Genomic DNA, 24,109 nt, shown 5'->3' with positions numbered 1-24,109 from the left:
GCTGAAACCCTTCTGGCGGCATTCCAAGGCATAAAATCACTCTGACAATTCTCATCATAATAAGGAACGGCTCTTGTTTTCCTTTGTTTCTTTTTCATCACTGCTTTGGCAGTGGGGGCAATTATGGTGAGCATACCAATGCTACAAGGGCCACCTTCAAGGTGGGCTGGAATGCCGTGCCAAGCTCTGTCTCCGCAAATGAACCAATACCCTTTTGGCAATTGCCGTGGATACTGATCCGTTTCCGGAACCACATCCCAACTGTTTGAAACATTACACCAAAAACTCAAATTTTTATATGCAAAATAATGAGGAGTAACCCTGAACTTTGGGGGATCACCTTTTCGCCAGGCACGAGTCATGAAAGCAAAACAAAAATCCATGGTCAAAGAACCAAGGATTTCCAATTCTTGAAATTCAGATGCTGCCCTAAGGAGTTTTTTGGACCAAATGTTCCAATTGAAGGAAGGACTGTTTCCATTGTCAATTCCACCTGGTTTACCATTGGATTGTTTTTTTACCAAAGGCAACTCTTTCACTGGCACACCAACCAAACAGGTTGAAAAAGGCTTTTCTGGTTTCGAATTAGACAAACATATAGTATCCGATCCGGCAGCCTTGGCTAAGGTCACCCAAACATTCGTTTTCGGTTGATCCACAGGCAAATCTGCACGACAAAAAACAATTAAAATCAAGCAAAACAAGTATACCATTTGAATTTGCCCCATCTCTTTCAGTAACTAAGTTTTGGCAGAATTCTTTCTAAGCAAAAACAATAACCTAAGTTTTCAGCCAAAAATTAGCTTTGTTAAACAAACATTCAGCATTCAATTAGTATACTCATAAATAACATTGACACAAAATCAGAGTTCATGGGTTCCACCGATGCACAAAGAACGTCAGGCACAAGAGGCGTCAGGCGAGACCCGGGATCCTTCGCTTCGGTTCACGTCTCGTACTCACTTCCTCGGTTCTAGGCTCGACAACAGGTTCTGAGGTGCGATATGGTTTGACGTTTTTGGCAGGAACCCACTTAATTCCAGCACCTGTGGAAATAGAAGCATACCCTTGCCCCACGTTATTAATTGAAACGGACCTTCCATCTGTCCAGAGTCAGGGTTTCTAATTAGAACAGGAGGATGTTCTTTCAGTTTTGCCTGTGTGTTATTTGAAAAGTGTCTAAAGATTGGTGGATCTGGTTCTGTACTTGAACTATTTAGAAAATTAAAAACATACAAAGCCTTACTCAGTCTCATCTGTGGGGTGATCTCCGTTCCCCCTCTCCGTTGATCTAATATGCGTTTTAAGGTTTGATGTGTTCTTTCAATGATTGCTTGGCTTGTGGGAAAGTGGGGAATACCAAAAATGTGTCGAACACCCCATTCATTTAAAAATGTGGCCAATTTTTGAGATATGTATGCGGGACCATTGTCAGTTTTTACTTCTTGGGTACACCCAAGGAAGCAAAAGCTTGCAGGAAATGATGACAGGCATGACTGTGTGTGAAGGGAAGCAAAAACTGCACCAGAGAGCGTGTCTACGGAAACATGAATATTTTTAAATTTACCAAAAGAAGGATATTTAGTAACATCTGTTTGCCACAACTGTAGGCTTTGTAAGCCTCGGGGGTTGATTGCTCCTGTAGAAACAGGAGGTTGTACCAATTGACAGTCAGGGCAAGTATGAATGATAGCTTTAGCTTGACTTTTAGTGATTTGGAACATTTGCATGAGCGCTTGTGCATTTTGGTGGAAAAAGGCATGACTTAATTTTGCTTGTTCAAAAATGTTTGGCAATGTGTTAGAAATGACCATTGTCAGCTTGTCCGCTCTTGCATTTCCTTCCACTAAAAATCCAGGAAGTGAAGAATGCGCCCTAATGTGAGAAACAAAATATGGATTAGTTCTATATTGCAAAGTTATAAAAAGACATGAAAGCCAATGATGTAAAGTTTCATTACTAACATCCTTTAAAATTGAACCTTCTATTCTCCTGACTACATTAGCAACATAAGCAGAATCTGTGACTAAATTAAAAGGCTGAGGAAACAGCTGAAAAGCTTGAACTACTGCGGCAAGCTCAACAATTTGAGGGGATCCCTCTACTGCTTGAATATCAGATTCCCAAACATTAGTCTTTTGATTAAACCAAGTCTCATAATCTGAAGGTCATGAGTTCGATCCTCACACGGGGCACCAAAATGCGGGGGACGGACAGGTATAAGTCCAATGGTGTCAGGAACCCACGCCTTAAAAAAGGAACCCACTAGGCCGCGGCAAAATATCCAAATATGGATAACATTGTAACCAGACCAGTGAAGAGATTTTTGCTTTTATTTCCAGCACATCAGTCTCAAAATACAAAATGGAGACATGACAGCTCACTGATCCACACCAAAAAATGTCTCCTCCAACAGGGCTCATACAGCAATACATAAAATCATCTCAGACTAGAATTCAGCCAATCAGACACAGAAAACACATATTGACAAGCATTCTATCCAATCTTATAAAACATACGTAATCGTAGCTAAAACAAAGACTAGTTCATAAGAGACAAAGAACAGAGTTCTATTCATGCTAACCTTCTAAAGATATACATTAAATAAACTTGTTGCCATCCTAAAGCAAATTCCACAGAGACCTATCGTTATTTTGTCACGTCTACTGCTTGGGAAACTTTTCTACTTGCATGGGAAACTTTTCTGCTGTATTTGCAATGCTAACAAAACTTCAGTCTGAGGCCTATACTTTTTTAACCATTTCCTAAAAACCCTCTAACCTTATGGATTCCAACAGGCAGGACGGCTCCTGCTTCCAGGGACAGCTGCAGGGGGTGAAGCTGGGGCTGCAGCCAGGGCTGCCCAGGGCTGTCCTGCAGAGCAGCTCCTGCAGCCCTCAGGGCTCTTGGCCAGCCCAGGGCATGTGCCACCTGCCAGGGGCAGCTCCCCATGGATGCTGCAAGGGAGAAGTTGGAGGGGGAAGGAGCCACCCCCATCAGGGCAGATTCCTCCTGCTGTGGAGATGGTGCTGCATGGCCAGGGCTGCTCTCAGCTTTCTTCTCAAGGGAAGGGAAAGGGGCTGTCAGCTTTGGGTGTGTCACTGAGACTCCTGCATTGTCAGCCTGGGCATCAGCAGATGGGCCTCAGATCTCCCTCACAAAGTGCCTCCTCAGCCTCCTCTCCCTACAGACAGCAGCAGCAGCACCTTGGCTTGCAGCATCTCTGTTTGTCTGCCCTGCCCTTAAGGCCCTGCTGCCAGGGAGATGCCCCTGGGCAGTGCCCTGTGCTGGGAGGTGTCTGCAGGGCAGAGCTGAGCCCCCAGGGCTGGGCTGGGCTCTGGCAGCACAGGCAGGGACAAGGCTTGGATAGAGAGAAACAGTTCCCAGTAGGCACAACTCGAGGCAGCAGAGAGCCAGACCAGCCCTTGGTATCCTTTCTGTTCATGTGCATAGGGAAAGAGAGAAGGGTTTGGAAAAAAAAAAAATTCAGCTGGAGAATTCAAAAAGTCTACTTCATTTTTCAAAAAATATTAAAGCGTGATCACGGTGAAATAGAGAGAGGTTAAATGAACAAAGGGCACCTGTGTGGTTCCAGCAGGTCTGACTGCCTTGCGGCACAGGGAGCCCTGTTTTCCCTCAGGTCTCCCCAGTATTCAGGCTGAGTGCAATGCTGAAAGTAAAGCAGTATATCAGAAGGAGCACAAGCCTGAAATCAAAAAGGAAATCTGTCCAAGCTTGTCAATGTCTTTTTCAACAGCGCACCATGCCCAGAGTGAAGGAATGTCCAACAGCAGCTCCATCAGGCACTTCCTCCTGCTGGCATTGGCAGACACGCGGCAGCTGCAGCTCCTGCACTTCTGCCTCTTGCTGGGCATCTCCCTGGCTGCCCTCCTGGGCAACGGCCTCATCATCAGCGCCGTAGCCTGCAGCCACCACCTGCACACGCCCATGTTCTTCTTCCTGCTCAACCTGGCCCTCACTGACCTGGGCTCCATCTACACCACTGTCCCCAAAGCCATGCACAATTCCCTCTGGGACACCAGGGACACCTCCTACACAGGATGTGCTGCTCAGGTTTTTTTCTTTTTGTTTTTCTTCTCAGCAGAGTATTTCCTCCTGACCATCATGTGCTACGACCGCTATGTGTCCATCTGCAAACCCCTGCACTATGGGACCCTCCTGGGCAGCAGAGCTTGTGCCCACATGGCAGCAGCTGCCTGAGCCAGTGGCTTTCTCTTTTCACTGCTGCACTCAGCCAATACATTTTCCCTGCCCCTGTGCCATGGGAATGTCCTGGGCCAGTTCTTCTGTGAAGTTCCCCAGATCCTCAAACTCTCCTGCTCCAAATCCTCCCACAGGGAACTTGGGCTTCTTGCTGTCAGCGTCTGTTTAGCATTTGGCTGCTTTGTGTTCATTGTTTTCTCCTCTGTGCAGATCTTCAGGGCCGTGCTGAGGATCCCCTCTGAGCAGGGACGGCACAAAGCCTTTTCCACCTGCCTCCCTCACCTGGCCGTGGTCTCCCTGTTTCTCAGCACTGCAGCATTTGCCCACCTGAAGCCCCCCTCCATCTCTTCCCCATCCCTGGATCTGTCAGTGTCAGTTCTATACTCGGTGGTGTCTCCAGCCCTTAATCCCATCATCTACAGCCTGAAGAACCAGGAGCTCAAGGCTGCAGTGTGGAGACTGATGACTGGATGCTTTTCAGAAACATTAAACTGCTGGCCAATTTCCAATTTCTTAAATAAAAAGACTTATAATGAAAATCATCTTTGGTACTTGTTGTTGGTTTGGTTGTGGGTGTTTTTTCCTTTGTTTTTTTTTTTTTTTTTTTTTCTATTGTCCACAAAGGACTGTCATTCCTTGTGCCATTTCTCCTTTTATTTCCCTCCACTTTAACTGTGGCCCCAGACTGCGTCAATGAGGAGCTGGTCTCTTGGTGGATTTGAGGGAACTAAACGATCTCCCAGCATTGTTTTCACCAGAGATGCCCCTTCTGTTCTCTTCTCTGGAGCTGCAGCAGCAATGTCTGTGTGCAGAGCTGGGGGCAGATCAGTGCTGGCCCAGCAGCTGTGCCCAGCAGCAGCAGCTCTTGGTGTTGCCAGTGCTGCTGCCGTGGCCCTGCCCCGCTGCCCTGGTGGCCCTGGTGTTGCTGCAGGGCCTGAGTGCTCTCGGGGCGGGCACAGCCCTGGGGGTGGCAGTGCTGGGGCTGCAGCAGGGACAGGCCATGGGCACTGCTGGGGCAGCGCTGACGCCTCAGCCCAGGGCCTGGGGGCTCCAGGCTCCTTGCCCAGGCTCTCTCAAGAACACGCCCAGGCCAATGCTCAGCACAGAAAAGCCCCATGAGCAGCCCCAGGCTGGCCGTGGGCAGGCTGGGGGCAAACAGCATGGCTGGGGCTCTGCAAGGGCCCTGGGGCAGACGGGAAGGAGCAGCAGAGCAGGGGCTGATCCATCCCCAGTGCGCTGCACAGCCCAGGGCAACGTCGCAGAGCGTCCACATGGAGCTGCCAACAACATCCCTCCTCTGCAGCCCTGGCCTCTCCCCCAGCTCTCACAGGTGCCCCATCCTTGCAGGCACAGACACGGCGGCACTGGCTCAGCAGCCCCTGTTTGCATTGCACACAGCAGGCGGGAGCACCCCCATGCTGTTGGTGTGGGGACATGAACCTGAGGGAGCACAAATGCCATCAGCCCCTGGGGCCAGCAAGGGCTGGGGGATGGCAGGGAAACCACTCAGCTTTGTCCTGGCCTCTGCACTCAGCCAGAAAATTTGTTCCCATCAGCTGGGATTTCCCTGTCCCACTGCAGACGCTGTTGCTCAGAGCCAGGGCGGCCTGGCAGCCACCCCCAAACTGCCCTGAGCATTTCCTATGCTTCCCCTTTGCTTTCTTTACTCTTTCCTTATACAAACTTCTTCCTCTTGCCCACCCCTGTTCCCTCCCCTGCAAACAGCCCATCCCTGTTTGCCCTTTCCCCTCTGGCCCTACTCCCCATTGCAGTTCCTGACTTGGCACCATGGGAACGTCCATTGGGGAGCAGGATCATCCTACAAGTGCTGCAGGAATTGTCTGCAGGCTCCTGCAGTGCCTCCTGCTGCTCCCTTGCCAGAGGCACCCCAGGCCAGGGGGGCACATCTGGGCTGCTGTGTCTGGCTCTGGAGCTCCTTGTCCTGGGAAGAGAGGAGGAGCTGCAGAGGCTCTGCAGGACTGACAGGATGGGCTTTGGGGCTGGCAGGAGAAGCTGAGGGACCTGGGCTGCTGGAGCTTCTGAAGAGGAGGCCCAGGGCTCCTCCTGCAACTGCTCCAAGGGTGGTTTCAGAGAATCCCAGAATCAGCAAGGTTGGAAAAGTCCTTGGAGATCATCAAGTCCAACCTGTGCCCTGACACTTTCTTGTCTCCCCTGTGCCTCCTCTTCTCCAGGATAAACAACCCCAGCTCTCTCAGCCAGTCCTCACAGGACTTGTGTTCCAGACCCCTCATCAGCCTTGTTGCCCTTCTCTGGACATGCTCCAGCCCCTCCATGTACTTCCTAAATTGTGGGGCCCAGAACTGGACACGATGCTCAAGGCGCTGCCCAAGTAGTGCTGAGGACAGGGGAAGAATCCCTGCCCTGCTCCTGCTGGCAACACTATTCCTGATCCAGCCCAGGAGCCATTGGCCTTCTTGCCCACCTGGGCACACTGCTGCCTCATGTCCAGCCTGCTGTCCATCAGTTTCTGCAGGTCCCTTTCTGCCTGGCTGCTCTCCAGCCCCCCTTTCCCCAGCCTGTAGGGCTGCAGGGATTGTTGTGACCAAAGTGCAGGACCTGGCACTTGGAGTTCTTAACCCTCACATTGTTGGATTTGAGCCCTGGATCCTGCCTGTTCAGGGCCCGGTGCAGAGCCCTCCTATCCTCCAGCAGATCCACACTCCCAGCCAACTTGGTGTTACCAGGGTTCTATGAGGCCTCCCAGTGTCACAATGTTCCTTTGGTTCCATGGGACCCCTTGCTGTCACAAAGTCCCTTGGATCCTTGGGCCGCTGCAGTGTCACAATGTCCCTTGGTCCCCCAAGGCCCTGCATTGTCACAATGGACCGTTTGTTCCATGAGATCTGGCAGTGCAGCAATGTCAATGTGATATTTTCTGAAAATTCCCTTTGCCAGGATTTCTTCTCCTGGGAAGATGAGAAGCCTCAGCTTCTCCGTGTTTTGCTTCTCTGGAATGTGGTCTGGAGATTGTTTATCCAAACATGTGAATTCTTTTAACTAATGACCAATCACCACCAACTGTATTGGACCCTGAGGAGTCAGTAGCGAGTTTTCATTATCATTCTTGTTAAGCCTTCTGTCTGTATTCTTCTTTTTCTAAAGTTCTAAAGTATAGTTTTTGAAAAGCATAATATAATATAATGTAATATAATGTAATATAATGTAATATAATGTAATATAATGTAATATAATATGATATGATATAATATAATATAATATAATATAATATAATATAATATAATATAATATAATATAATATAATATAATATAATATAATATAATATAATATAATATAATATAATATAATATAATATAATATAATATAATATAATATAATATAATATAATATAATATAATATAATATAATATAATATAATATAATATAAATCAGCTTTCTGAGAACATGGAGTAAGATTCTCATCTCTCACCTCATCCTGAGCACCTCACAAACACCACACAGCAATACTCTTCTTGATTCCACAGTGTCACAATGGCCCCTTGGCTCTGTACTGCCATGTCATACACAGTGTCACCATGATCCTCTCAGTGCCACCAGGCCCCCAGTGTCACAATGGCCCCTTGCTTCCCCAGGGCCCTTCAGTGTTACAATCATAAGAGAATCAACCAGACTGGAAAAGACCTTGGAGAGCAACAAGTCCAACCTGGGATCCAACGCCACCTTGTCACCCAGGCCATGGCGGTGAGTGCCACATCCAGTCTTTCCTTAAACACTTCCAGGGACGGTGACTCACCCATCTCCCTGGGCAGCCTGTGACCTAACATTGTGCTGCCCAACCAGTGCCAAGAACAGAGGGAAGATCACTGTCCTGGTCCTCCCGGCCACACCGTTCCTGATCCATAGGAGTGCCAGGGGTTGGATAAGGAAAATGGTGGGGAGAGGGTGAGGGCAAAGTGTTATTGATTGTCAGCCATGAAGAATCTTGATTTTCATATCTATTCAGATTGCATTAGAAGGTGCTAGAGATCAATACCAATTGGATAAAAATTTGTAGTCAGGAAATGAACACTAAACAGGAAAAAAAACAGTTCTCTCTGCATTTTTTTCAACATAGTATATTCACTTTGAATACACTTCTGTAATCTATCTAATTAACCACAGAAGAATTGAAAACTTCAATTATTCCAAGGGGCTTTTCTTTTTCAAGTGTTTTGCAAAAATATTTATGAGCATTTGTCACTAAATTCCTGAAATGAAGAGCTCAAGAAAGAAGAGGCCTCTACAGGAGTAAAATTCATCAGCAACCTCCAGGTGGCTGAGGATCCATCCCCTTCAGAGCAGCAATGAACAGAAATGGGCACAGCTTTGTGGCTGCCCCAGCCCTGGGATGGGCCCTGGGCCTGGAGCAGGAGCAGCTCTTGAGGGCCCCAAGGCCGGGGCTCTTATGCTGCCCTGGGCACATGGGACGGCAGCAGGGGCTGCAGAGCTCTCAGCACCTCAGCCCGAGGGGAGCAGGCCAGCCAGGGAGCCTCCTTTGGCCTTGGCCAAGCACCTTCCCCCATGGCTGGGGCTGAGTCCTGTGGCAGCTGCAGCTGCTGCTGTGCCCTTGCCAGGGGCTGAGGCCGTGGGGCCAGTGCCCAGAGCAGCCTGGCCTGAGCAGAGCTGTGGGACCAGAGCCGGCAGGGCTGGGCTGGGGAGAGGCCCTTGATGCTGCCCAGAGCTCAGGGCAGCTGGCAGAGCTTGCAGGGAGCTGGGCTGGGCTCAGAGAGCCTGGCCCAGAAACCATCAGTGTCCATCTCAGCCTGGCTGAGCGTGCAGGGGCAGGACTCAGGCCAGGCCTTGTGGGGCAGGGCCAGCGCCTGTGCAAGGCATTGCAAACAGGCAAGTGGCCCAGAGAGGAGGCTACTCTGTGCCCTGGGTGGCATGGACAGAGCAGGGAGGGGGCCCAGGACATTTGCCAGCACCAGCCTCTGTGCCCATGTGTTGGCAGCCCTGGCTGCTGAGCCCAGCTTTGGCCTGGGCTGAGTTTGGCTGTGGCCCAGCTCCATCCTCCTGCGGGGTTCAGGGCCTGTTCCTGGCCATGGCCAGCCCTGGCTGCCTCTCTGCTGGCCCAGAGGCCGGCAGAGCCCAGGGCAGGGCTGTCTGTGCAGCCCCACAGGTGCCAGGGGCTCTGCAGGAGCTGGCAGAGGCTGCCCAGCAGGGAGGCCATGGGGCACAGAGCCCCAAGGCTGCTGTGGGCACCACGGCACAGGGGCCGTTCCCAGCCGCAATGCTCCTGGCCTGGGCTGGGCCTGCACAGGGGCTGGGCCACCATGGCTGGGCCAACACAGGGCCACAAAGGGGCCACGCAGCCGCTGCCGGGGCTGACAGCAAGGCCAGGCACACACAAGCAATTGCTGAGCATGGACTGTGCTGGCCAGGCCTGACTGTGCCAAAGGCAGAGCTCAGCTGCCCTTGGGGGCTGCAGGAACAGTCCAGAGCCCAAAGAGCCTCCATGGCTGTGCTGGAGACCAAGGCTGCAGGAAGGAAATGCAGGGCTGCTGTGGGATGGGGAGGGCATTGAATTCCAGCACACACCTCGGTTCCCAGGGGTTTGTTGGCTGACAATAAATGAACATCCCTCTGTGTCTCGGGCAGCTCCTTCCCCAAGGAAAGCAGGTGGGAGTTGGAGCCAAGGAGCTGAAAGCTGCAGGTGCAGCCTGGGCTGGAGGGAGCTCAGATTTGCACAAGGCTGCTCTGAGTGCCAGGGCTTGGATAGGGAAATTGGTGGGGTGGGGGTAGGGACAGAGTCTGATTGATTGTCAGCCATGAAGGGTCTTGATTTTCATATCCATTCAAACTGCATGAGGAGGTACTTGGATTCAGTGTCAGCTGGAGACTGCATACATCAATAAATTGACAGGGAAAAAAACCTTAAATTTGAGGTAAGAAATCTTTTCTCACTGTGTTTTTAAATAGAATCTATTTAGTTTGAATACACTACTGGAATTCATCTAATTAATCACAAAAGATTTGAAAATGAAAATCAAATTACTCCCACAAGCTTGGCTTTTCAAGGTGTTCTGAATGGTAATGAGCCCTGGGGCACTGAATTCCTGCACTGAAGAGCTGAAGGCTGAACAAGCCTCTGGAGCAAGAAAATTCAGCAGCAGCCTCCAAGTTGCTGAGGATGTCAGCAGCCCCCACTGAGACCATCCCTGCCCAGAGACTATGGGGGAATGGGCAGACAAGGAGAGCGTCCCTGGGGCTGGGGCAGCACAACTCAGAGGCAGCAGCGGCTCCAGCTGGGAAATGGAGTGTGGAATGTGGCTGGGAAAGCCCTGCCTGGGCTGGGCCAAGCAGGACACAAAAGCCCTGAAACCCCATCTCCCAAACAATTCTCTTAATGAGACATTTAAAAGGAATTACAATTGTTTGTGTCCTCTGAGTTGGATGCACTGGAGAAATACCAACAAGAGCTTCTCAGGAGCTCCAAACAACCAAACAGCCTTTTCTGGGAACTTTAGATAATCGGAGAAATTTTAGCAACAGGTTTAATAGAACATTCAATCAACACAGAACACTTCTTAAAGCACTGACTTGGCCAACTTCACAAACTCTAAGCTATTTGAATTTTACATTACTCAGATTGTGAAAAGTACAGAAAGAGAGAAGGAAAGAACAGAAAGAGAGAAAGGCAAAAAAATACAGAGGAGCACAAAGAGAGGTACAAACTCCTGGATTCCAGCAGTGTTCAGATTTAAATTCCAAGAGGAAGTAGGGTCAAGATGTGTGCTTGCCTTGTTGTCATCCTTAAATACCCCTTGGTCTCCCTGGGCCCTTCCCCCAGGTGGGACTGTGGGTCATTTGGTCCCTCAGGAGCTGGGCTGGGGCTGCAGAGGTGGCTGTGGAGCATTGCCTGTGCTGTGCCAGGGACTGGCAGAAACTGCTGGGCTGGGATAGAGGCTCTGGGGGGATTGGGGTTCCAGGGCAGGGCAGTGCTGGGGTTCCAGGGCAGGGCAAAGCTGGACCTGCCCCTTCCTCCCCCACACACTAAATGTTTCCACCAACAATCTCCTCCAGTCTGTCACAACAGGCAATGTTGGAGGTGGAACTCCCACTGCCAGCCATGGGTGCCTGGAGGAGAGGGACAGTTCTTTTCCATGGCAAGGAAAGCACAGAGCCCCATTGTTTCAGCAGCAGATGAGAAGAGACCCTCAACCTGCAAACGTTAGCTGGACCTGTTTGGTGGTCCCTGGGAGGCCAAGCCAGCCACACCTGTTCCATGTTCTTTTGTTTTTACAATGCCCCATAATGTCACAATAGTGCCTTGGACCCATGGGGCTCTGCAGTGTCATATTGGTGCCATGATTACATGGGATCCAGCAATGCCACAACAGACCCTTGTTCCGGTTGGTTTCTACAGTCTTGTAAATGCCCCTGAGTGTCACAATGGTACCAATGACTCCATGAGACCTTGCAGTGTCACAATGGTCTCTGTGGTTCCCCAGGCCCCACAATGTCATGTGATGCTTCTGTACTATAAGCCCTGCAATGTCACAATGGACCTTTGGACCTCAGGGTTTTCAGTGTCCCAATGGTCTTTTTTGGCTCCGCAGTGTCACAATGGATCATTGATGACAGAAGGCCCCTCTGTGCCACCCTGGAGCTTTAGTCCTGCGCAGCCCTGCAGTGTAACAAAGGTGTCTTGGTTTCATGAAGCCCCACAGTATCACAATGGTCCTCTTGGTTCTGTGGGGACCCCCAGGGTCACAATGGTCTTACTGGTTCAATGAGGCCTCAGAGTATCACAATGCTTTGCTTATTCCATGGGGCCTCATAGTGTCACAATGGTCCCCATGCTTCCCCAAGGCCGCTCAGTGTCACAATGGCTCCTTGGTTCCATGAGGCTGTCAAGTGTCTTAATGGTGTCTCCATGATTCCATCAGGCCTTGCAATGTCACAATAGACCTTTGGCTCCATTGGGTCTCATGGTGTCAAAATGGCCCCTTAGTTCCATGACACCCCAAAGTGTCACAATGGCCTCCATGGTTAAATGAGGCCCTGCAGTGTCACAATGGACCCTTGGTTTGATGGGGCCTCTCAGTGTTCCAATGATCCCTACATTCCATGGAGCCACACAGCATCAGTACGCCCCCCTTGGTTCCATGAGGCCCAGCAATGCCACAGTGCTCTCCATGATTCCATGAGGCCCCACAGTGTCACCATGGTCCCTTGGTCTCACAGGGCCTCACAGTGTCATAATGGTCCCTTGGTGTCACAGGGCCCCACAGTGTCACAATGGTCCCTTGGTTCCATGGGTCCTGTGCTGCTGCATTCCCCCCTCCCCTTCTCAGGCTGCCCTGCCAGCTGAGAAATGCTCACTGGGCCTGGGCCTTGACCAACAGCCCCTGGGCTCAGCTCCTCTGCAGCTCATCACAAACACTGTCTGCTCCAGGCACTGCTGCTGCCCAACCAGTTCCTGATTCCTTTAGGAGGAGCCCTGGGTATTGGAATATGAATCCCAGTATTACCAGGTAGATTGTGCCTGGGCCCGTCTGACCCCTGCTGCTAGGCCAAAGGCGGCAACTGTGGTGTTTCACCCCAGAGACACTTTTGGCTGGCTGGAGGTTGCAGCTGGGGGCTAAAACAAGTCCAGGCTTGTAGAAACTCAGTTTACCTCAGGTGGGAAGGCTTCAGGCGATGGTGAATAGAAAGGAGATGGATTCTGCCAGAGGGTTAATATCCAGAGTTTATTGCATGGTCACAGAGGTCTGAATCTCAGGTAACAGCTCCAACAGAATGGCAAGCACATGGTCCTTGGTCAATTTAAGCCCAGGGACAGGGGGAGGGGAAGGGACAGGTGAGCCACCAACCAGGTGGGAGGGGCAGGGTCTCAGGGGACGATGACACCCAGACAGGCCAATGACCCCCAGGCCTGAAGGGCATCCTTTGAACTTGACCGACAACATGAGGCCTTGCTGGAATGTTAAGCCTGATTGACAGAACTCACTCAGCAAGGGAGCAAGGGGGAAGGGAGAGGGATATTGCCACACCTGGGAGGTGACTAGGAAGTCTAAAACAGGAAATTGCAACACACTGCAACACCTGCAAAGTGTTTTTGTTCCCCCAGTAGCACAACATCCCTGTTCTCACCCTACCAAAGAAAGCAGTTGATGCCAAGTGTGGCCAGGATGAACCGTTGCTGGGACTGAAGCCCCTCTCTTGGGGCCCTACAAACAGCATTCCAAAAGGAGCCCTTGGAGCACTCCTGGGCCAGTGACTCCCTCTGAGTGGGGACTCTCCCAGCCAGGAACTCTCCCGTTTGCTGCACTCGGGGATCCCGAACAGCGACGGGGCCTGGGCCAATCCCCCCACTCCTCCAGGCTCAACCCTTGGCCCGCTGGGGAGATGCCAAAGGATCCACAGGGAGCATTTCCTGCCCTCAGGAATTTCTCACAGGTGCTTTGCACTGACTCTTTGTGTCTGTGTGCACACAGGACTGCCTGTCCTGGGGAAATGTGGCAGAAATGCTGCTCTCTGAGGGGCTTGAGTGCCTTGCATAGCTGAGTCAGTCAGATATCCAGGTATCAGTAAGTAAGTTAAGTCACAAGATCTAAACAAAGTTAAATGCTGCTAAGAGTTGCTCTTTTGCTATGTTGTTAAGTTTAATTTGAGTTATTAGCTAAGTTAAATATTGTTAAGTGTTATTCCTTTGTTCAATTGTCATAATTTTTAAGTTAGGTTAAATAGTCTTTAGTGCTGTTATTTTGCTAAATTGTGAAGTTTTTAGGTACCAGTTAAGGTGTAAGTTAACTCCTGTTAAGTTTGAGCTCTGTAAGCTGTTGGGCCATATTCCTTTTATCCTTACTCTCTCTATCCTTGTGTTACACACACACAAGGAACAGTTCTTGGTTCATTTCTGGTTTGGTTGCCTGGATTGTGTTTGGTTTTGTTGTTGCTTTGTTTCCTTGGTGTGCCTGAAGTGTCCAGGCAGGAGCAGAGTGACTCTTGCCAAGGAACTTTGTGCTGCTGTCCCTTAATATTCAATCTGGTTTTTGCTGATCCCTTGCTGGGGATTTCTTCAGTGCTCTCAAGGCCTCGTTGGCAGCAGGGTGAAGGAGCCCTGGCCCAGGCTCTGGCCCTGGGGGACATAGGGACCCTACTGGGGGGTCCCTGTCCCCCTGTGCCACCCCCAGGGCCCCGTCCCCGTGTCAGGCTCTGGAGTCGATCTCGTGGAACATCCTCTGGGGGAGGCTGCGTGGCCGGGGGTGGGGGGACCCAGGGGGACAGGGGATCCCACTGTGCACGAGCAGGGTTGGACTGCTCTGGGGGGAACTGTGAGGGGGGCCGGGGCAGAGTGACCTCCCCAGTGACCTCACACTGCCCCTGTGATGTCACACTGCCCCTGTGATGTCACAGTGCCCCTATGATGTCACACAGGCCCCTGTGACATCACACTGCCCCTGTGATGTCCCAGAGCCAACTCTGAGACGCCACGCTATGATGTGATACAGCTGCTCTGTGATGTCACAGAAGTCTCTGTGATGTCAGAAAGTCGCTCTATGATTTCACAATCTCTACTGTGATGACAGCCAGGGACCCGCTCCCAAGGCTGTTCCCATGGCCACCAGGACTGGGACCAACTGGGATGCTCGGTTTCCACGGGTCGGGGTTCAGGAATGGGATTCCCCAGTTTTCTGCTCCTGCTAAAACCATGCTGCCCTCGCTGCCCTCCCGCCTCCCATGGAAAGCACAAATGGCAAAGATCCCAGCATGGGACAAGAACAATTTATTAGAAACAGGAACAAGATAAGGGACAAACAGAACTGAAACAATATTGATAACAGAAGGGATAAATGAAACAGTTTACTGGGAACATGGATCACCAGGGTTCTCCCCAATGTGGGTTCTCCCATGGGCGATGAAGCTGGAGTGGTGGATGAAGCTGTTCCTGCATTTGTGGCATTTGCAGGAATCCCTTACTGGTGGCTCCGTTGGTGTCTGGTCAAGTGAGAGCTGGTGGTGAAGCTCTTCCCACACTGGGGACACTCGTATGGCCTCTCCCCAGTGTGGATGTGCCGGTGCTTGATGAGGTCCGAGTTGTGCTTGAAGCCCTTCCAGCACTCAGGGCAGTGGAAGGGCCTCTCCTCAGTGTGAATCCGCTGGTGCTGGAGGAGACTGGAGCTGCTCTGAAACCTCTTCTGACACTGGGGACACTCGTAGGGCTTCTCCCCAATGTGGATGCGTTGGTGGGTCACAAGGTTGGATCTGCAGCTGAAGCCCTTCCCACACTCCCCACACTCGTAGGGCCATTCCCCGGTGTGGATCATCTGGTGGCTGATCAGGTGGTTGCTCTGCCTGAAGCTCTTCCCACACTGCAAGCACTTGTGGGGCTTCTCCCCATCATGAAGCTGCTCATGGACCACCAGCTCTGAACTCTGGCTGAAGCTCTGCCCACCTTCCTGGCTCAGGGTTGCTCTTTCTTCTTCAGAGCACCCTGGGCTGGGTTTGGAGCCCCTCCTCATGGGGGATGTCTGAGGTTTTTCTTCCCTGTTGGATTCCTGGGCGATTAGAATCACTCAAAACGGTCTCTTTCACGAGGTTCTGCCATGCAGATTTTTCCTCCCTGGTCTCCATCCTCAGTTCCTTCCCTGGGGAAGGAAGGACAAGGACAGGATGGGATTTGCCTCCATGCCAGAGGGAAGGGGAAGGAGATTCCCCCAGTGCATCCCCGGCAGGATGGCGTTGGCAGCAGGGTTGTCCTGCAACTAGGGGCTGTGCTGGGTTGGGAGATAGAGCAGGAGAGAAGGGGAAATAGGAACTGACTTCCTCCTCATCTATCTGGGTGTCCCGGGGATCCTTCCTCTTCCTCACAGCCTCCTTCTCCATCCAATCAAGGTTTGGGAATGGGAAATCCTGTTCTGGGAAGAAAACAAAGGGTGCGCACATTGTCTTTTGTACTGGTTTGAAGGCAAACCTGGGGAGGGTGTAAACCAGAATTACAATTTAAAAGAAAATGAAGATCAAGGCAATGATACAGAAACACTGCCTTAAACTGACAGACACACTCACAGTTCTGTATTTAATCACATCCCAGTGGCAGATTCTCTAGCCCCAGACCCAATCCCAACCCCAGCCCTAAAGCCAATACCATGTCTAGCCTTAACCCCAATCCCAGCTCTAATCCAAATCTCAGCCCCAACTCCAATCCCAGCCCCAATTCCAGCCCCTTCCTAAATCCTCAGCCCCAAACCAAATCCCAGGTTCAGCCCTTCTGGGGGTTTGGGGGTGTCTCTGTCCCTCTGAGCCCGATGATGTTTGGGTGCAGTCACACCAGGGCTGAGAGGGACAGAGACCCCCCCGGCCTCCCCAGGTGTGAGAAGGTCGGAGAGCCCCCCCAGGCCCGAGCACCCTCAGCGGTGAGAGGGACACAGAGCCCCTGGTCCCCAGCCCTGCACAGGCATTGCCTGAGGCCAGAGGGATGGAGACCCCTCTGAGCATCCCCCAGGGTGAGGGGACAGAGACCCCCGAGCATCCCCTGGGCTGAGAGGGACAGAGAGGGAGACCCCTCCAGGCATTCTCTGGGGTGAGAATGATGGAGACCCCCTGGGGAATGGCCTGGGGTGACAGGGACAGGAAAACCCCCCCCAAGCGCCTCCCAAGCATCCCCCAGGGCAAGAGGCACAGAGACCCCTTGAGCATCCCCTGGGCACTGGACAAAATAAACTTGGCAGAAATCAAACTTGACTCTGCATAAATCACTTTGAAGAATATTTGATTTCCACAAGTCACTTGTGATGAAAGCGCAAACAAATCCCAAACGTGAATAAACTGGCAATCCAAGCAGTGATGTGGCAATTCCAATATTCATTGCTTCCTGCACAGCTCCAGCTCAGCTGCTGGCAGGTTCCGATAAAAGGAAAGTGGAAATTTGGCCCAATACAGTTTATTAAAAGGAAGGGAAAGCTCTGTGTAGCTGTCACAAAGGTGACAGGGATACGGAGAAAAATGATTGTCACATTTGGTAAAGCCTCCAAGCCTGGGAATTCAGGACTTAGTCAGAAATTTAGCTACTTGAGCTGGGCTTGTTGTGGGACTTTCAGCCGCCTTGTGTTCCTCATCATGGGGTGAATGAACCTTGTCAGTCTCACTGGTAAGATTTGCTCCGTTTCCTCCAGTGATTTTAACAACTTTAAAAGGAAAGACAGCAAATAATTTTCTTTACACTGGCCACCCAAAAAAGCCATTTTCCTCATTATTCCTCCCATAAACAAATAAAGCTTTTATAACCTCCATAAGCTCCCCAGGAGGAAGGAGGGACTGTGTCCAAGTTTGCAAGAGTTCTTCCAGAAAGAACCACAACCTCCTGAGTGGAGGGAACCATGCTGTTGTCAAAGGCACTTGGGGTCAGAGAACAGTGCCCTGAACTCATTGTTCCAAAAGAGTATGGCAATATGGTTAAGAAAATTGTTGGAGAGATGTCTCTGCCCCAATAAAGGTGCTAATGCGACCAAATCAAAAATGGATTTTACTGAACAGTAAATGTGAGGTAGAGAAAGAGACGGAAAGAAAGAGAAAAGATGAGAGAGCAAGGGAGTGACAAGGGACAGAGACCTCCCCTGGAGCAGGGCAACTGTGACATTGTCCCCTGTGTGTGTGTGCCTTTTCAGGGTAGGGGTTTTACAGCTGAGCCAATTTGGGTAAGGGGGGTGGTGTTCACCCCTTGAGCAGGGATTACCCCGCTGTTTCAGGTTGCCATGCAAGATGTAACCAAATGCATGTTTTCAATCTCCACCTTCATCAACTGCTATAAGCAGGTGGGGCAGTGTTCTTTATCTCTTCCATGACTCAGCCCTGATAACGCCCTCCAGGGGAGATATCTTCTGCTAATGGGTCATTGAGTGTCACTGCAGGACTGATAAAATTCCATCCTCCCATTGTGGGATGCTCCGCCCAGGGGGAGGAACCAAGCATTCGTACCTGGATATAAGCTGACACTTTGCTACACTAGAGCAGCTTGCCTACTGGATTGCCAGAGGACAAGAGCTCCATAACCACCACTGGACATCCAGAGGAAGACCAGACCCATCTACAGGATCACTGCTTCGACAGAACCACCTTCATCACTCCAACAGGACTGCACCACCATCTACTGGGACTGCTGCCACCACCCTGAACAACAGGGTGTCAGGTTACATCCTGACTCTGTCAGTTTAAGGCAGTGTTTCTGTATCATTGCCTTGATCTTAATTTTCTTTTAAATTGTAATTCTGGTTTGGACCCTCCCCAGGTTTGCCTTAAAGCCAGTGCAAAACTCAATGTACTCATTCCTTGTTTTCCTCCCAAAACACGATTTCCCATTCCCAAACCTTTGCCAGATGGAAAAGGAGGCTGTGAGGAACAGGAAGGATTCCCCGGGACACCTGGGCAAGTGAGGAGGAAGTCAGTTCCTATTTCCCCCTCTCTCCTGCTCCATCTCCCAGATAAGGATGGCTCCCAGCTTCAGGACAACCCTGCTGCCAACGCCATCCTGCTGGGGATGCACTGGGGGAATCTCCTTCCCCTTCCCTGTGTCACAGAGCCAAATCCCATCCTCTCCTTGTCTTTCCTCCCCCAGACCAGAAGCTGAGGATTGGAACCAGGGAGGACAAATCCCCACAGCAGAACCTCGTGGAAGAGGCCATTATGATTGACTCCAGGGCACAGGAATCCAACGGGGAGGAAAATCCCCAGAGATTCCACAGGAAGAGGAACTCTGAACCCAGCCCAGTGTGCTCTGAGGAGGAAAGAACCTCCCTTTAGCCAAGAAGGTGGACAGAGCTTCAGACAGAACTCAGAGCTGGTGGTCCATGAGCAGCTTCATGATGGGGAGAAGCCCTACAAGTGCTTGGAGTGTGGGAAGAGCTTCAGACAGAGCAGAACCCTGATCAGCCACTAACACATCCACATCGGGGAATGGCCCTATGAGTGTGGGGAATGTGGGAAAGGCTTCAGCTACAGGTCTGAACTCATCAGGCACCAATGCATTCACACTGGGGAGAGGCCCTACGAGTGTCCCCAGTGTCAGAAGTGGTTTCAGAGCAGCTCCAATCTCCTCCAGCACCAGCGGATGCACACTGAGGACAGGCCCTTGTGCTGCCCTGAGTGCTGGAAGGGCTTCAAGCACAACTTCACACTCATCATCCACCAGAGCATCCACACAGGGGAGAGGCCCTACGAGTGTCCCCAGTGTGGGAAGAGCTTCACCACAAGCTCTCACTTGACCAGACACCAACGGAGCCACCAGTAAGGGATCGCTGCAAATGCCACAAATGCAGGAACAGCTTCATCCACCACTCCAGCTTCATCCCCCATGGGAGAATCCACATTGGGAAGAACCCTGGTGATCCATGTTCCCCATGATCCATGCTGGGAAGACACCTGACCCTTTTCCTGTCCCTGCCAGTGTCATGATGTGGCATTGAAAAACATGAGGGTCTTGCCATGGCTGTGTCATTACATTCACTCCCACCTCAGAGAATTTCCAGGTGCAGAACAGGGACACTCTCTCTCTCTCTCTCCCTGAGAAGAAGGGTGTCCTTTCCAGACAGGGCAAATTGTGGCCAGGAAGACCCAGTGAGTTGTTTCTTAGTTTTCCCAGGAAGATGTTTCATTTATCCCTTCTGTTATCAATATTGTTTCTGATCTGTTAGTCCCTTATCTTGTTCCTGTTCCTAATAAATTGTTCTTATCCCAGACCAGAACCTTTGCCTTTTGTGCTTTCCATGGGAGGCAGGAAGGCAGCGAGGGCGGCGCAGTTTTAGCAGGGGCAGGAAACTGGGGAATCCCATTCTGGACCCCAGGCCCTGGAAACCGAGCATCCCAGCTGGTGCCAGCCCTGGTGGCCATGGCAACAGCCTTGGGAGCGGGTCCGTGGCTGGGGCTGTGGGAACCTCTTCCCTCTGGTGCCCAGGGACAGGAGTGGAGGGAACGGCTGCAGCTGAGTCGGGGCAGGCTCAGGTTGGATGTCAGGAAAAGGTTTTTGCCCAGAGGCTGCTGGACCCCTGCCCAGGCTCCCCAGGGAAGGGTCCCAGCTCCAGGGCTCTCTGAGCTGCAGCAGCATTTGGACAGCGCTGCCAGGCCCAGGCTGGCATTGTTGGGGTGTCCTGTGCAGGGCCAGCAGTTGGACTGGAGGATCCTGATGGGTCCCTCCCAGCTCAGCCAATTCTGTGGTTCTGGGATCCCATGAGCCTGGGGATGGGGCTGCCAATGGTTGCCATGGCAATGGGCTGTGGCTGCAGGCCTGAGCTGGTGTCCATGGCAACCATCCCTGGCATGGGGTCTCCATGGAGCTGCTGAGGGACTGACCATAGCAACAGGGGGCTGGTGATGGTTGCCATGGAAGCTGACCATAGCAACAGGGGTCTGGTGATGGTGGCCTGCTTAGGATCATATAAGTCACAGGCCCTCAGAGGGATTCCATGGGGACCTTCCAAGAGTCTCCAGGCTGTTCCAGAGCTGGAATGTCACAGGCACAGACAGGGGCTCCATGGAGACCTCCCAGGGCTTTCTGGGGATGGTAAAGAGCCCTGTGGTCAGAGGCAGTCACAGCCATTCCATGGTGACATCCCAGGGCACCTTGGGCTGCAAAGGCACCGATCTGTCACAGGCACTCACGGGGGTTCCACTGTGACATCCCAGAAGTCCCCAGGCTGCCAAAGACCCAGGATGTTACAGACATTAACAGGGTTCCTGTCATGGGCAGATATATTTATATAAATACGTATTATCTATTATGGTAATAATTGGACAAAATTGCCTTAATCAGAAATATTTATGCCAGACTGGCATTGGTTGGACTTGATGATCCCAAAGGTCTTTTCCAGTCTATTTTATTCTGTCATTCTGTGATAATTGGGACACTCTGGGGCCATTGTGACACTGCAAGGCCTCATGGAGCTAAGAGGACCATGGTGACACCATGCAGCCCCACAGAACCAGGGGTCCACTGTTGTGCTTGGGGCCAAATGGAACCAGGCAGTGCACCGTGACACTCTGGGTCCTTGTGGAACCACAGAGGCCATTGTGACACTGCAGGGCCTTGTGTAACCAAGGGGTTTCACCATTTTGACACTAGAACACCAAGGAGACCATTGGGAGACTCCAGGGCCCAGTGGAACCAAGGGGCCATTCTGACACTGCGGGGCCTCATGGAACTAAGGGGACATTGTGACAGTGCAGGATCCTGTGTCACCAAGGGGCCACTGTGACACGAGGGGGCCTCAGGGGATCTGGAAGAACGTTGTGACACTGTGTGGCCTCGTAGAAACAAGGAGTCCATTGCGACACTGAGGGGACTTGTGGAACTACAGAGACTATGGTGACAGTGTGGGACCTCATGTACCCATGGGGCCATTGTGACACTCTGGGGCCTCATGGAACCAAGGGGCCACTGTGAAACTGCAGCACAAACAAGAAGATGTGAAGCCCCATGGAACCAAGGAGTGCATTGTCACATTTTGGGGCCCCACGGAACCAAGGAGACCATTGTTGCTCTGCATGGTCTCATGGACCCAAGGAGAACAGTGTGACAGTGCAGGGCCTTGTGTAACCAAGAGGCCATTGTGACACTGAGGGCCCCCCTGGAACCTAGGACATCTTTGCAGATGACACCAAGCTGGATGTGAGTGTTGATCTGTGGGAGCATAGAAGGGCTTTGCAGAGAGACCTGGACAGGCTGGATTGAGGGGCTGAATTCAGCAATTTCAGGTTTAAAAAATCCAAGTACCAGGCCCTGCAATTTGGCCCCAGTGCTATAGGCTGGGGATGGAGTGGCTGAACAGCAGCCAGGCAGAAAGGGACCTGCAGGGACTGATGGACAGCAGGCTGGACATGAGCCAGCAGTGTGACCAGGTGGCCAAGAAGGCCAATGGCTCCTGGCCTGGTTCAGGAATGGTGTGGCCAGCAGGAGCAGGGCTGCTGTGCCAGCACTGATCTGCCCCCAGCTCTGCACACAGACATTGCTGCTGCAGCTCCAGAGAAGGCAACAAAAGGGCATCTCTGCAGAAAACTTTGCTGGGACATCCTTTACTTCCTTTAAATACACCAAGAGTGCAGTCCCCCATTGACACAGTCTGTGGCCACAGGGAAGGTGGAGAGAAACAAAATGAGAAATGGCACAAGCAATGATGTTTCTTTGTGGACAGAATGGAAAAACTAAAACAAAGGAAAGAAATCTCCAAAATTAAACCAACAAGAAGTATCAAAAACTAGTTTTATTACAAGTGATTTGCAGAAATTGACCAGCAGTTTAATGTTTCTGAAAGCACCCAGTCATCAGTCTCCTCACAGCAGCCTTGAGCTCCTGGTTCCTCAGGGTGTAGATGAGGGGGTTCAGGGCTGGAGGCACCACTGAGTACAGAACTGACACAGCCAGATCCAGGGATGGGGAGGAGAGGGAGGGGGGCTTCAAATAGGCAAATGTGGCTGTGCTGATAAACATGGATAGAACTGCCAGGTGAGGGAGGCAGGTGGAAAAGGCTTTGTGCCGTCCCTGCTCAGAGGGGATCCTCAGCACAGCTCTGAAGATCTGCACATAGGAGAAAACAATGAAAACAAAACAACCAAATAGCAAGCAGGCACTAACTGCAAGCAGCCCCAGTTCCCTGAGTGAGGAATTTGAGCAGGAGAGCTTGAGGATCTGTGGGATTTCACAGAAGAACTGGCCCAGGGCATTGCCATGGCACAGGGGCAGGGAAAATGTATTGGCTGTGTGCAGCAGTGAATAGAGGAAGGCACTGGCCCAGGCAGCTGCTGCCATGTGGGCACAAGCTCTGCTGCCCAGGAGGGTCCCATAGTGCAGGGGTTTGCAGATGGACACGTAGCGGTCGTAGCACATGATGGTCAGGAGATAAAACTCTGCCACAATAAAGAAGAGAAAGAAAAAGAGCTGTGTAGCACATCCTTTGTAGGAGATGTTCCTTGTGTCCCAGAGGGAATTGTGCATGGCTTTGGGGACAGTGGTGCAGATGGAGCCCAGGTCGCTGAGGGCCAGGTTGAGCAGGAAGAAGAACATGGGCGTGTGCAGGTGGTGGCTGCAGGCTACGGCACTGATGATGAGGCCGTTGCCCAGGAGGGCAGCCAGGGAGATGCCCAGCAAGAGGCAGAAGTGCAGGAGCTGCAGCTGCCGCGTGTCTGCCAATGCCAGCAGGAGGAAATGCCTGATGGAGCTGCTGTTGGACATTTGAACTGTCTTGGCATGGGGATCTGCAAGAAAAGTAATCAAGGAATAGTTGGGTTTGGAGAGGACTTTAAATATCCCAGCACAGCTTGGGGGCACTTTCCCCCCACTGCCTGCCCAGGGCTCTGCTGGCTGGAGCTGTCCCTGCCAGCAGCTGCTTCCCTGTGCCCAGGGCTGGGCCCTGCCAGTGCTGCCAGAGCCCAGCCCAGCCCTGGGGGCTTAGCTCTGCCCTGCAGACCACTCCCAGCTCTGGCACTGCCCAGGGGATGCTCTGGCTCTGCAGGCTCTGATAGGAATGTCAGAGCAACCCTGAGGAGGCTGGAAAAGCAACACTGATGCTGCCTCAAAGGGGCCCTGTGCAGATATTTGTCACTGCCTGCTTTATTCAGATCTGAGACAAAATGTTTTTATTATTCCATTCTGAACTAAGAGATGAAAATCTATAGGCTCCATCCAGGCAACCCAGAGCAGTATATTAAAGAAGCAGGATTTTCGCTTTTATGCAGCCCCTGCCTTGCTATGCTCCCTGTATAATATACTTGGAAATGTGCTGCAGTTAAATGCCATGCTAAGAGCAGCCCTGAACAATGCAGCATCCTCAGCACACAAGGAGAACACTTCCAAGCTTTTCCAGCTGTCTCCTCCCACCCAGATCTTGTCCCCCACTGCTGGGAGCAGCTGCCAGGGCTGGCTGAGAGCTGTCC

The 24,109-nt window shown here is 51.6% G+C and overlaps 1 protein-coding gene across 1 annotated transcript; it reads right to left on the bottom strand.

Annotated features, from left to right (window-relative positions):
- Nucleotides 1-946: 946 nt before the first annotated feature.
- On the bottom strand, nucleotides 947-23,027 carry LOC134434659 (olfactory receptor 14J1-like; the record flags this gene model as incomplete). Its single annotated transcript, XM_063183299.1, has 2 exons — nucleotides 947-973; nucleotides 22,566-23,027. Coding segments are annotated over 2 exons (489 nt in total), but the record flags the coding sequence as incomplete, so codon positions are not given.
- Nucleotides 23,028-24,109: the final 1,082 nt, after the last annotated feature.

Source organism: Melospiza melodia, unplaced genomic scaffold (assembly GCF_035770615.1).
Source record: "Melospiza melodia melodia isolate bMelMel2 unplaced genomic scaffold, bMelMel2.pri scaffold_45, whole genome shotgun sequence".
In the NCBI taxonomy this organism is placed as follows: domain Eukaryota; kingdom Metazoa; phylum Chordata; class Aves; order Passeriformes; family Passerellidae; genus Melospiza; species Melospiza melodia.
Note: the sequence above shows the minus strand (reverse complement) of the source record. Positions and strands in the feature narration are given on the sequence as shown.